Source organism: Apteryx rowi, unplaced genomic scaffold (genome assembly GCF_003343035.1).
Source record: "Apteryx rowi isolate R43461 unplaced genomic scaffold, aptRow1 scaffold_12, whole genome shotgun sequence".
Classification (NCBI taxonomy): Eukaryota; Metazoa; Chordata; class Aves; order Apterygiformes; family Apterygidae; genus Apteryx; species Apteryx rowi.
In genome coordinates this window covers 1709129-1721314 of record NW_020447419.1, presented here as the reverse complement: position 1 = coordinate 1721314, position 12186 = coordinate 1709129, and the positions used below count along the sequence as shown (strand labels likewise).

At 44.2% G+C, this 12186-nt stretch overlaps 1 protein-coding gene across 1 annotated transcript in view; it reads right to left on the bottom strand.

Annotated features, from left to right (window-relative positions):
- ABCA12 (ATP binding cassette subfamily A member 12) overlaps positions 1 to 12186 on the bottom strand; it is a 58116-nt gene that overhangs the window by 16051 nt on the left and 29879 nt on the right. Inside the window, exons 24-31 of the mRNA XM_026088509.1 lie at positions 11688 to 11912; positions 10060 to 10198; positions 8427 to 8679; positions 7086 to 7172; positions 5808 to 5901; positions 4147 to 4274; positions 2947 to 3034; positions 1408 to 1513 (exon numbers count right to left, since the gene is read on the bottom strand). Of these exons, the coding sequence (XP_025944294.1) occupies positions 1408 to 1513; positions 2947 to 3034; positions 4147 to 4274; positions 5808 to 5901; positions 7086 to 7172; positions 8427 to 8679; positions 10060 to 10198; positions 11688 to 11912 (1120 nt within the window). The remainder of the gene's footprint in view (positions 1 to 1407; positions 1514 to 2946; positions 3035 to 4146; positions 4275 to 5807; positions 5902 to 7085; positions 7173 to 8426; positions 8680 to 10059; positions 10199 to 11687; positions 11913 to 12186) is intronic.

The following is a 12186-nucleotide window of genomic DNA, read 5'->3' as shown; positions in this document are numbered from 1 at the left end:
CACTGCAGCATGCGCTGGGAATACAGAGAGAGGGCAAACTTCACCGCTTAATAATTCAGCTGCTCTGGGATGTTTGTGCCGCTGGAAGCGCTCCGCTCGGGTCTCCTCTCTCCCCACTGGGGCAGAGGCTGCAGCTTTGCAATATGCTCTTCCAGCGCATACCAAAGAGCTCGACCGTTCTGACCTCGAGGGCATGCTGCAAATCTCAAGTGCACTAGCCAGCAGGTATTTCAGGACGGTGGTGGGACAGAGGTGCTGGTTTTGCTTGTTGTGAGCTTAGCTTGTTGGGAGGGGAGTTTCAGAGCATCAGGATGTGGAGGTGGGAAGAGAGACATGCTGTTTTGACTTTGTAATCAGCATCCTGCCGTGTCTTTAATTCATGGCATGACACGCAAAGCTTCAGACCAGATGCCTTCTTCCATTGTATTTAAATTCACAGGCATCACTGGGGAAAAGCCTTATGAGCAAAGCAACCTTGTCACCTCTTTCACTCTCACCTGGAACTGCAGCCAGCTGAGCTGAGGGGGACTAGGTACGACCAGGACATGGCTCAAAGGCCAGCATTCGTCAAAGAAAATCTACCGGCAGAGCATTTCTGCACACAATCACTAGTCTTGTCACACCCCACAAATCTCTGAACAAGATCTCTCAAAATGCCATCAACATAATTTTTTCCTCTCCCTGCATCCCCTTCCATTGCTAGAGACGTATACATACACATAAATATTTGTGTCCATGCTGCACTTTTAAGGTAGGCTTAACAGCAACCAGTACGATAGGGCGCTCCAGTTTATCAGTGGGAATTTGGATTGCTGCATCACGTTAGTCAGGAGAAGCTATGAGAACTGATAACCCCAAATGGGGCAGCAACACTCTTTGGAGTCTGCGTATGTCACGTGTCAGAGGAAAAATATAGCTGAAAATTGTTTCTCACTTAATCTCACATTAATCTCCCTCATTCACATTCACAAACACATGCACACACACATCCTAAGTTCCTCTCAGCAGAAGGGTGAAATATTAAAATTAACTCATCTAAACCACCCTTGGAGATGACCTAAAGTAGTTTTTCTGTGCATAACTAATGGGCACCTCTCAAAAGGCAGTTTTTCCAGTACGATGGTGAAAGGCAGTAGGACAAATAGCAACCATCGCCAATTGTGTGATAAAGGAAGTATTTTAGGGTAGGAGCTAGGGGCTTCTTGTTCAACTCTACTGAGTCTTTGAGAAAGATTTTATGTGATTTATTCATATTTTTCAATTCATGTTTTTAAAGACATCCATGTATTTGGGAATAAAGAAATGGGCTCAGTGAAATCAAGATAAATGTTGTCACTGATTTCAACAGAACCGGGATATTCCCCCCAATGGGGAGGAATTATCTGCTCATGTAAAGGCGGCACCTACCATATCTGGAAGTCTCATTTTTTGGCAGGTTAGCTCGAAGAATGAAGTTGTTCAGGCTGTTCAGATAGGCTGGAAGGCTGTGATAGCCTTCTGGATTGTACCACACCTGCACACAATTGGGAAATTAAAACAAATTGGGAAAGAAATTGTTAGAGATAATATTTTGGTTTGTTCTGCTTGCACAAATGAATCTTTCCATAGCTGTTATGTAAAGTCATAAGATCTACAAGTCTGAGTCCAAGTTTAAGCACTGAATGAGTATAAATGCATATTTCATTTTCAGTATGAGTGGTTCTACCAGCTTCATTAAGACCTAGTTCCTTTCCCTCCTGGGAGAGAAGAAAGAAGTGCTAGCTGGATATGTACAGAAAGGATACTGATACTTGGTTACTATGTAATGAGTTGCTCAGACCTTAGCAATACCAGCAGTGGAGACTTTCAAAAAAAGGCTAGAGCAGTTAAACATCTAACTCCCCCTGAAAGCCAGTAGGAAGAGGTGCTCTAGGACAGAAAATAGCCACATAATCTCAACATCCTCTTTGTTCAGCAACAGCCGTTCCCCTCCCCATGATGAATTTTATTGCTTATGCCACAATAAACCTTGAGTACTGAAGAGGAGAAACAGAACACAGGACACGCACTTTGCAGGGATTCACCATCACTTATTTCGGGCACAACACACAGGCCCCAGGTCAAAGGTGTAAGTTATCTACSAAGGACATCACAAGGTTTAGGCTATTAAGGTTAGAGACTTAAACACAGCCCATAGCGTTGTCTTTGCCTGTTCTGAGTCCTCAGTGATTTTATTCTCATTGGCCTAGCAGAGCAAGCACTGCTAGAGGAAAAGAAGGCTGGAAGTTTGCCCCTAGTTCCAACACTATCGAGGTTTCCAGGTACTAAATCTGACAAGTAATAAGCAAATAGAAATAGCTTTCAAATCTAGGATGAGTCTGTAAGATGGGAGGGGTGAAAACATCTGCAAACTGAGCACATGAGCTCTGCATGTTAGCAAAACAATAAACCCTGTGATTCCCTTTCACTGGAGCTACCTCTGAAAACAGCACTGCTCTTGCAGGAACACTCCCCATGGCAGTCAGGTTTTGCAATGAGATAACTGGATCTTGTCAACTCTCTTGCATTTCCTGCTACTTCAGATTTCAGCCTTGGTGCTTTTAACACTGATGTGTTACAACATTTTCACTGAGCAGAAACAGAGAAACCGGTAAATCAGAATGTACAAGCCAGCTCTAGTTAATGTATATACGTTCTCTCATGAGAAAAAGGTGCCACTAACTTCTCTTTTCACCTCTGTATAATAAAATTTTAAGAGCAGAAAAATTGTTTCCTGCTAGCAAGAGAAGTCAGACCAATAAAGAAGAATGGGGAGAGGAAAGGAAATGACATGCAAGTCATCTCCCCCCCGTCAAGCTGCGGCTTTCAGAGGGATTCGTTTTATCTCCTGAAATATCTCTGTATTCACAGCACTCCTCCTCAGTCCCACGTTTCCTGTGCTATGATGAGCAGGAAGAGTTTAGTTACCTTAGTCAACGTCCTGTTGGGGGGCACAGGTCTGATATCAAACTGGAGATCTGCTGTCAAAGGCAGCCCGAAGCTCCAGCCACCATACCTGAGTGGAAACCAAAGGGAAATATGTTATTACCCTCATCTGGAAGTGTTAAAGCCTTGGCTGGTGTCAATTAGCATGGGTTCTGCTGAGGAGCTCATGCAGTGCATGCCCCTGTCACCCCAATTAATCCTAGCTTGACTTAAAAGAGACAATACGGAAGAAAAGAGCTTGTGGCAGTATGTGCTGTGAGGCCCAGCCAACACTACTGCAGGAACCCTTTTGTGGGAAAAAAGGGAAACAGAAACTTGGCAGCTCTGTCACAAATCTGTGCTGAGAGCCTCTATCTGAAAAACACTTTGGAGCCACGCAGACTCCTAACCTGCTTGGCTACCACACTGGAATAAGATGAGTGCATTTTCCAAGAAGATGAGCAGCTTAGTTGAAATCAGTGGACAGATGAACACATTCCTTGACTACCTTAATGGCGGGATTTGTCTGCTCCAGGCACATTGTGCAGCTCTCTGTTGCAGAGTCAGGATACCCTTATAGCTCTGTTTTTTCTTGTGTTCCTTGGCACAAGAAAACACTCAACTTCTAGCTTCACTGGAATGGATGCACTTGTTGAAGTGAAGCACACACTGAGACTTCAGACAACCAAACTTTGATGAAAATCTCTCCCTAGGGTTTACTTCAGGACAGGCTGTGTCAGATCTTCCTCTTTTTTAATATTTCTGAGCCAGACAAAGGCTTGTCTGCAGATGCAGCCATCAGCCTATCAGGTGCCTGACAAGTTATCCCTAGGCTATCTCTGCTATGATGAAGCAGAGCACTTGCAAGAACTTTTACCTATAACTCTGTCATCGCAGTACATTTTACCTCCTTTCATCAGATTCACAGAAACCACAAGCAGGGAGGCCCTTCTATTCCCCTTCCTGCATTGTCACCTCTTAAAGCACAGTAGAAGCTGCCACAATCTGGGGCAGGAAGAGGGAAAGGGGATAATACCCCCAGTACTGACCCCCAAACCTCCTTCTACTTCCAGCCATCAGTAGTGCAAGACAGCATTACAAAATAGCTGGTTAACTGGAATACCATATAATGGAATTATATGTATGAGAAGCTGCTGCCCCCAAAACAATTCAGAGGAGAGGGATCGGAGACTGATGCTGCACCGTTTTTGCAGGAAGTCTTTGGCAGTTGCCAGAATGTAGGTCTCCACATTGTGCCCTGTGAGGTTATAAAGCGTCCGCRTGGAGAAGGTTCTTCTGTGAGGGGGAGAGTAGTCCGTCGGTGGACATGTCTGAGAGGAAACAAATGAACAAAATCATTTGTGTCATCATTTTAGTTAAAACTTGGTATTTCAGAACAAGATTGAGAGCAGGCAGTGACTACATTCTGGTCCTGGGACTGATTCCTGCAGAAGCTAGTGATCTGCRAATCAGGGTGCTGAGACACCCAGCATACATCCTTGTGTGCTGAACCRAACACGTTTAGCAAGGTGCTTACAAAGACACCTTGAATCTACACTTCAATTCTACTGACAACGGTGAGACCTTGAAATGTGCTTGGTGCTAGGTAGGAAGATTTTTGCTGAATTCAGACCCGTCCTGTTTATCAGAGCCTCAGAGTGACTGCACAGACAATGGCAGAGGGCAAAACAACTCACAGAGCAGCAACCTCAAACTCTTATCTTCCATTCATTAGCAGCCACACTGTATGCTTTTGCTGTATTGTCAGTCTTTGGGAATATTGTCCAGAGCTGCAGAGAAACCCTGGGTTAGTCCCAAATATGTAATTTAACATGCTGAGGGTCAAACTTGTATCAACAGCTTCATAAGGTTGAAACGTCCTATCAGACAGCATGCTCACTGCTTCTTTCAGCTCATACATAACAGCAACCTTAGCCTCCCCATCATGTATCTGTTCATAACTTTGCATCAGAATAGAAAAAATAACTTCTCTCATGCTGAGGAACACCTGCCTGTGCCTTCTGGAGGTGGGAATCAGCTTCAAATATTATCCTGACTTACTGGAAAAATGATGCCGTACTTTTAATGATGCGAAACTAAGACTATGTCCAGAAAACTGCATAAAATAGCTGCATTTTAAGGAATGACTAGGAACATTCAACTAAGTACGTGCTTTATCTTACAAATAGCATCACACTGTGCCTTGGGTCTTATTTCCTACTGGAAAAAGCTGAAGACTGGTGAACAGCACTGAAGGGAGGTCAGCTGGACTCCAAGCTCAACACATTAAACTGTAAGGTCCTTGGGGCAGAATCTGCCTTCACCTTAAGCGCATATAAAGACACTAAGCTCAGCAGGGCCCATATCTGGTTCTGTATGTACCACTGTAATGCAAATTATTACTATTAATCATCGCTATTTATAATACTGAGCAGAGTAAAAGCAGATGGATCTACACTTTGTGTAAAGTTAAATTCTGAAGAGCAAACAGCAATAATAGCTGTGCTTTCATACAATGACAGTGCTGTATAAAATGCAATTTTCCTCTTGAATACATGCTCACCTCTGCTAAATGGGACAATCACACAACAGTCAAAAACACTATTAAACCTTCTCCCACCAAGAGGAGCTAGGCAGATAGATATATTAGCACGTGATTCTTCTGAGGATGGTGTTTCCTTCCTTCCCCCAAACTGATGCAGTCAGTGGTTAGTCAGGGTACAAAACCAACAAGGCCATAAAAGAGACAAATCTGAACACCGGAGTTCCCCTTAGTATTGTGCCGGCCCACAAAATCACACACACCCTGCAAGGCCTCCCAATGCCCCATGTTCATTCTGTCTCCTCTGAGTTTATTCAGTTACCTGGATGCCATCCGTGCAGTTGCAGGCAGAATACTTAGCTCTTTCATTTCCACTGGTAATCCACTGGCCAAGCATGTCCTCAGTTAAACACCGTCTGAAAGCGAGCACATTTTCCCCTGAGGTTCTCTATGTTCAGGTGTGCCAATGACACTAATGGCTGTCACGTTTAATGACAGCAAGGATGGCAGTGCATAACTTAAGCAGAAGAGCAGACCTTTCTGTCAGCCCTGGGTGCTCCAGAGAATATCCTTCCTCCCACTGAATTCAGTGGCTCCCAGCAGACAGCCCTCACTACTGCTCTCCGTGCCTGGATTTGTTCAGCTGATCAGCAAGAACCGAGACACTGCCTGACTCCCACAGCAGAGAGCGTAAGGAGTTAGCATGCAAAGGCCAAAATCATCTTACAGTTCAAAACTAGGGGCTACTCTCACTGCAGTAATCAGGGAGTTCTGTGATGGTTCAGAAGTTGTGTCTAGTTAGTATAAACATTTGCATGCAGGTCTGCCCAGGGTTTACTACCGATTTCTTGAAAACGTATCTGCAGAGCCCTAGGCAACCAGCCCTTATGGCACAGCTTCTAGATGAAGATAAAAACAGCTATGCCGCCAACTTTCTGGGGGGGTTCAGTGCTACAAGCGGGTTATTGGCAAGGGAAGGACTGCTTCCTGTGTATGAGAATAGCCTGCTCTGGTCCTGGCATCCTGTCACCACCAAGCTGCTCCTTTACTACTCAGAGTAGTCAAGGAGTCCACTTGCAGTGGTGAATACTTCTGCAGGCAAACAAAGTCACTGGTGTCAAGGAGCTGGGACTGTGTGGAAGTCCCAACTTCAGCCTTAAAGTGTAGTATGATTTACTGTCTTCAAAGATATTTAGTCTTGCACTGGCAGATATGAGCATTCACTGCAAGCTAAACAGAAGCCGGGCAGACCCTCGGCAGGGCTGAGGTCTACTTTGCACCGACTGCAACTATGCAGCTCCTGGTTCAGGACTGATTTGCATCCCCCCAGGTCAGCCTGCGAGCAGAGCAAGCTTGCTCCTGCCTGTAAAAGGATGGTTAGACATCTCCTCAGTGAGCTAAGTCTGGAATTTCCAAACATCTCGGGGGGATGCAAGTCCATCTGAAGACAGGCAGAAGATATTTTTTCTCTGCATGTGGCACCAACATATGAAAATATCGCAGATGATCAAAGACTGTTATTAAGCTCTGATGGCTATTAATGTTAGGGCAGTTCCTCTTGCAGATCAGGAATTTAAATGGAAGACCAAGAACTACTTACGAGTTGCTTTCATTCATGCATGTGTTATCTGTTCCAGGGAAAGAAAGCATCGAAGCAACTAAAGCATCTGTGGTTTCATTAAAATTCCTAAGATTTAACAAAAGAAAAAAAAAAAGAGAGAGAAATGTTCAAGGTACTTCTACTACCATTGAGCAGAGGAAAACTGTGCCTGAATGAAACAGGATTTATTTAGGATGCTAAATAAATTATTATGTTAGGTGCAAACCCTGCAAACAATTTAAGAACATACAACACATTAGGGCATCCATGCAGGTTTAAAAGAACTGCTCTCTGCTTAGAGCTGCACACCTACTCCAGCGCTTTGTTGCCTCCAGAGCTAAACAAGATCTTGATGCACTTTTGGACAATCAAAATTCTGTTCCCAGGGACAACCATCTACTGCAATTTTCAGGGCGATGTAGGACTAGCACTAGTTCCACTCTTGTCTCAATCAGCTCTCACATCTGTGAAGTCCATGTGCTGTAGGCCATGAAGTCCATGTGTTCTAGGTCATTCAAAGGTGCTTCTCCCTTCCAATCCAGCTCTCTAGCAATCACCCATCAGGAGAAATAGAGAACTCAAAGAGACAAGTGGTTCTGGCTCCTTCTCCCACCTAGCCTTACTGAAGCAGAAAGGAATAAGCAGTCCTGGGGGAAAATACCTTAGAGTGGACGTGCATGATTTGTAACGATGTTTAAGCTAAGTTTTATACTTGTGACTTAAAGCTGAGAACTACTGCAGAAAGACAGGATTTGACATCATGAAACCAGAATGATACAAATTATACTACTTTGGTAAATGCTTTTTTTAAGCACAATGAAATCATTCAGCGGTGAAGTTTTAATGACACTGAAAAAGTGCAAGCCCTTCAAATGACTGCATGCCCTGGACAAGCAAGGCCTGGGCAGGAGAGCATGTCCTTTATTGGCAGAGGGGAGGGTGATGCAGACAGTTCACCAGACAGATAGAATTTGATCCCAGACTTTAATTTTGGAGCCAACTGATGTGGGCGCTTACATTTCTAATTAGAGGAAGAGATTACATATTAAAAAAAATCCTTTTGAGGGAAAATGGCTGCCACAGGGCCAGAGGTCTCCAAAAGCAAACACAGTATTTCTCACATATTTCACAGTTCATTCCAACAGAGAGGTTGCTTTTCTAAAGCTCTCTGCTGGGCTGAGCAAAGCCATCTTCCCAAGAGACCCACTAGGAACAGGATTTTATCATTACATGGTTATCTGCATAACACTTTTCCACTGGATTTGCTTAGAAATAAGCCTGATGGTACAACTGGATCTTTATAAACCAATAGGTGCAACGATCAGAAAGAATACCACTCACCCAAAAAAGTCTGCCTGGTCAGATGTGCCATACAAGGAGGGGGAAAGAATCAGTTCTGGATATTCAGTCTCCTTAGTTCTCAGCGTCCCAAGTCCCATGGCAGCCATCACAAAGAGGACTGGGAGGATGACCTGAGCAATAAAGCCTCTGACATCCCGGCGAGTGTGGTGGAACCTCTTAATGAACATAGCCGATGTCTTCTTGAGCAGCAATGGCAAACCCTTCAGGCTTTTCGATCTAATCAGAAGCTGATCTGGGTACAGAAGAAAAATGCATTTTGTCAAGGATCAGCACTTGTGAAATGCAGGGAACCAAAGGTTAGAGTACTCCCGTAGCTAAGTTTAGCTTCCTGCTCTCCTTTACAGATGGAAAATCAAAACTACAAAGTTGGAACATATGCAAGTGTGCAACAGTGTCAGACCTAGGACAGAACTCAGGTTTTGGCTCCAGAGTCATGTGCCCAAGTAACACCGATTTTCTGCTTGATTTCAAATATGTGTGCGTAGCTTATGTGTTCTGACATCTTGCAAGAGGAACACAGACTTCCAGATGCAACAAGTCATCTACCTCCTACCTACCCAGCTGTAGCTTACCAGGGAAACATATTATTCTTTTATATTTGCAAACTGAAAATTCTCATCATTTAGAAAGCAGGTCCTCAGACACAAATCAATAACAGAATTCATTTTGAAACAAGAAAACAAGGCACAAACTAATCAGTCGTTTGCATGGACAAGGTTGGGGCATACTAAAGACAGAGCCAAACCCTGTGCAACCCATTCTTCTTTATGAAATATTCATCTATGTAATACAACACGAAGCAAATCATCTTCAGAGCTCTCATTAGGGGAGACATAAAACACTTCTCTACACATTTGAGTTACTGTTTATGGTGCTGCACATTTAAAGCGCAGGTCAGCTGTGAGAAGTGAGTGTGAAAATACCTCTGTGTTGTCCCTTGGCTGCTTCCCAATCTATAAATGACAAGTAAAAAATCATAAGTAAAAATATGTTTCTATTCTGTGAGAAAGGAGATGCAGCCAGCTATTTGCTCATTTTTAGGCAGTGCTACCTTCTGCAGCCCTCAGTCCCTGAGACACACCGGTAAAGCTTGACACTCGTCTGAACCTGATCTTACCCCACTGTCTGGCCCTTTGAGCTGTTGACCATATTGGAACGGCTGGGACAAAGCAAAAATCAGGGAAGAGGACCCAGCTCAGAGCTCTGCTGCCTTTGCCGTGGACTAAGGGGATTCCACAAAGTTTCTCTCAAATTGTGCTAATTGTATGGAATTAATCCTCTACAGCAATTACAGCAATTACTTTCAGAGGTATACATTTGCTCTTTCACCCACACACTGTATTTGATTAGATTAAAACCTGAATCAATTTAAAGGAAGGTGGATGCAAACAGAACCCCTCTGTAATTTATTCTGTGATTCAGACTGTTCCAAACCAGTGGATCTAAACAACTGTCGAGCACTGTACTTTCACTGATTTACTGTTTCATGATTCCTGGTTGGGTGAAACTTGGTCTTCAGCAAAGAAAGAGGACAATGGAGCCTGAATCAGTACATTTGTCACTGTTTGCATCTCGGCCAAATCTGGAATAAAACCTGGAGGTAAATCAGTACCGTCTCTTTCCGTGAAGGTATCTGTGCTCACAGACATTTCGTCACTGCCAGTTTGACCACTGGATCCAGGCAGCTGTTGGGACAATTCAGCATCTTCTTGCTGGTCCTTCCCTAGTTCTTTTGTCAGATTGAGAAACACCTATGGAGCAAGAAAACATAAAGGAAGACTGGTCCAAATGACTCCATTTACTGAAATGATAATCAGAATCCACTCTCCTACACACTTCTGTAGCCCCTATTCCTACTCTGCAGCTGCAGTTGTTGGGGCAGTTGTTTCCTTTATACTCTGACAGAGAAATGCTCTTTTTTTCTGTATAAAATTTCTGTAAGAAGCAAAAGGGTCTTTACCCCTTTTGTCCAGCTCCTTCTCAGCTCCTGTTTCTCTTTCCCCTGCTGCAGCTGTAGAAACCAAAAACTTTGCAGCTACCTCTGACTTACCTTACCCTAATACCATTTGTTACCATGACTAATGAGTAGGAGTAAGTGAAGCTAGATTTCAGCTCAGGCCTTCGATAACTCTACTCCTCCCACACCCACACGGTGAGAAGTAATAAACAGGTGGCTCTCCCCACACGGCACATCACCGGTGACGAAACAAGTGGGTTTATCTCCCTGGGTATTTTCCTCCCTCACCTCTGACAATCCGGACTGCTTCCACACTGCGACTGCACGCACTCAGGGGGTTTGCACGTGGGAGCACACTGGCAAAGTGGCTAAGCATGCACAAAAGGCACCCAAGTTACACGTAGCATGTACAGTACAATTTGTGCTCTTGCTGCCTTGGGAAAGCACCCAAAATAGGCAAGAAATTCTGGGCAGAGCGGAGAGACAGACTCCCTGCCTCCTTTCTGGAAGACATGGACAGTGCTCATCACTGAAAGCTCCTTTCTTGTTTCTGGCGTAGCTAAATGTTTGTGTTTATTTGACAAGAGATTCCCTGTGGTCAGAAAGGGGTTTGTGATAAGAAGGTATGCTTGCTAGAATCARTCACATTAGACTCTGAACAGGCACAAGGATGAGTGTGGTCCTTACACCAGCATCTACCACTCCCCAGAGAATTGACTCTTTCCATTCTTCCACTGGGAAAAACGTTCCTAATTACGAGCAGAAGCAAGACCACCTCTCAGATTGAGCAGCCAGTCAGCAAGAATTACCCTGAGACGCACCAAATCACTCACTTGTACAATACAGCATTCACACAGAAGTTTATCATTTAGACTGTTTGCTAACTCCCTCCCTGCTGATCGTGTTTGCAGATAAAACCCAAATTCTTGAATTCAAACACAATTCACACAGCACAATTCAAACAGAAGTTCACCATTCCCCTCTCTCTGCAGGCTAACTCCAGCATCTTATTTTCTGGGTAAAATGCTAAAAAGCACTTAGCAAGGTGAGACAGGGTTACACTATATGCATGAATATATGTATAGATTTATATATACATCTACACATTCATAAGGTTTTTATAAACGTAACACAAACAATGAGCCAACCAAACCACATCTTCCCTGCCCACAACTCTCACATCCAAAGCATGCCACCATCTAGCCCAGAAAACAGAGTTACACACTGCTGTGAAGTCAATCTCCACAGCATTTCATTAAATTGAGTGGATCCTGAGCTCATACCTCTTCCACGGTTGTGTTTGAAATCCCATAGCAACCAAGGTGGAGATCATTCAAACTGGTATCAAGGGCTCTGAGAAGTGCCTGGTAGGCCCCAGAGACTGCCGACTTGAAGGGTGGAAGCACGTACACAAGCTCTCCACCAATATCCTCCTTGAGATAAGCCTCTGAGAGGTGTGACTGGATCAGGGAAGTCACTGCTGCCGTGTCACACTCCTCTATCATGTTCTGAAAAAGGAGAAAAACACTCTGTGGTCAGTGAGAGGGCTACAGGGTTGAGCTTCCAACCGCAGGATTCAGCTGAAATCCTGTCTCGCAGCATAACCATGTAGGTGGTCTCTCAGTCCACGCATGCAACACTTCAGTTTAAACATCAGAGAGACAAAATCAGGTTTGTGCCTCTCGAAGGAGACACAGGAGGTTTAATGCCAAGATGTGGTACAGATTTTCTCAGGCTCCACACTGCTAAGGAAAAGCTGAGTTCCAGGTACTTTGGGGATCG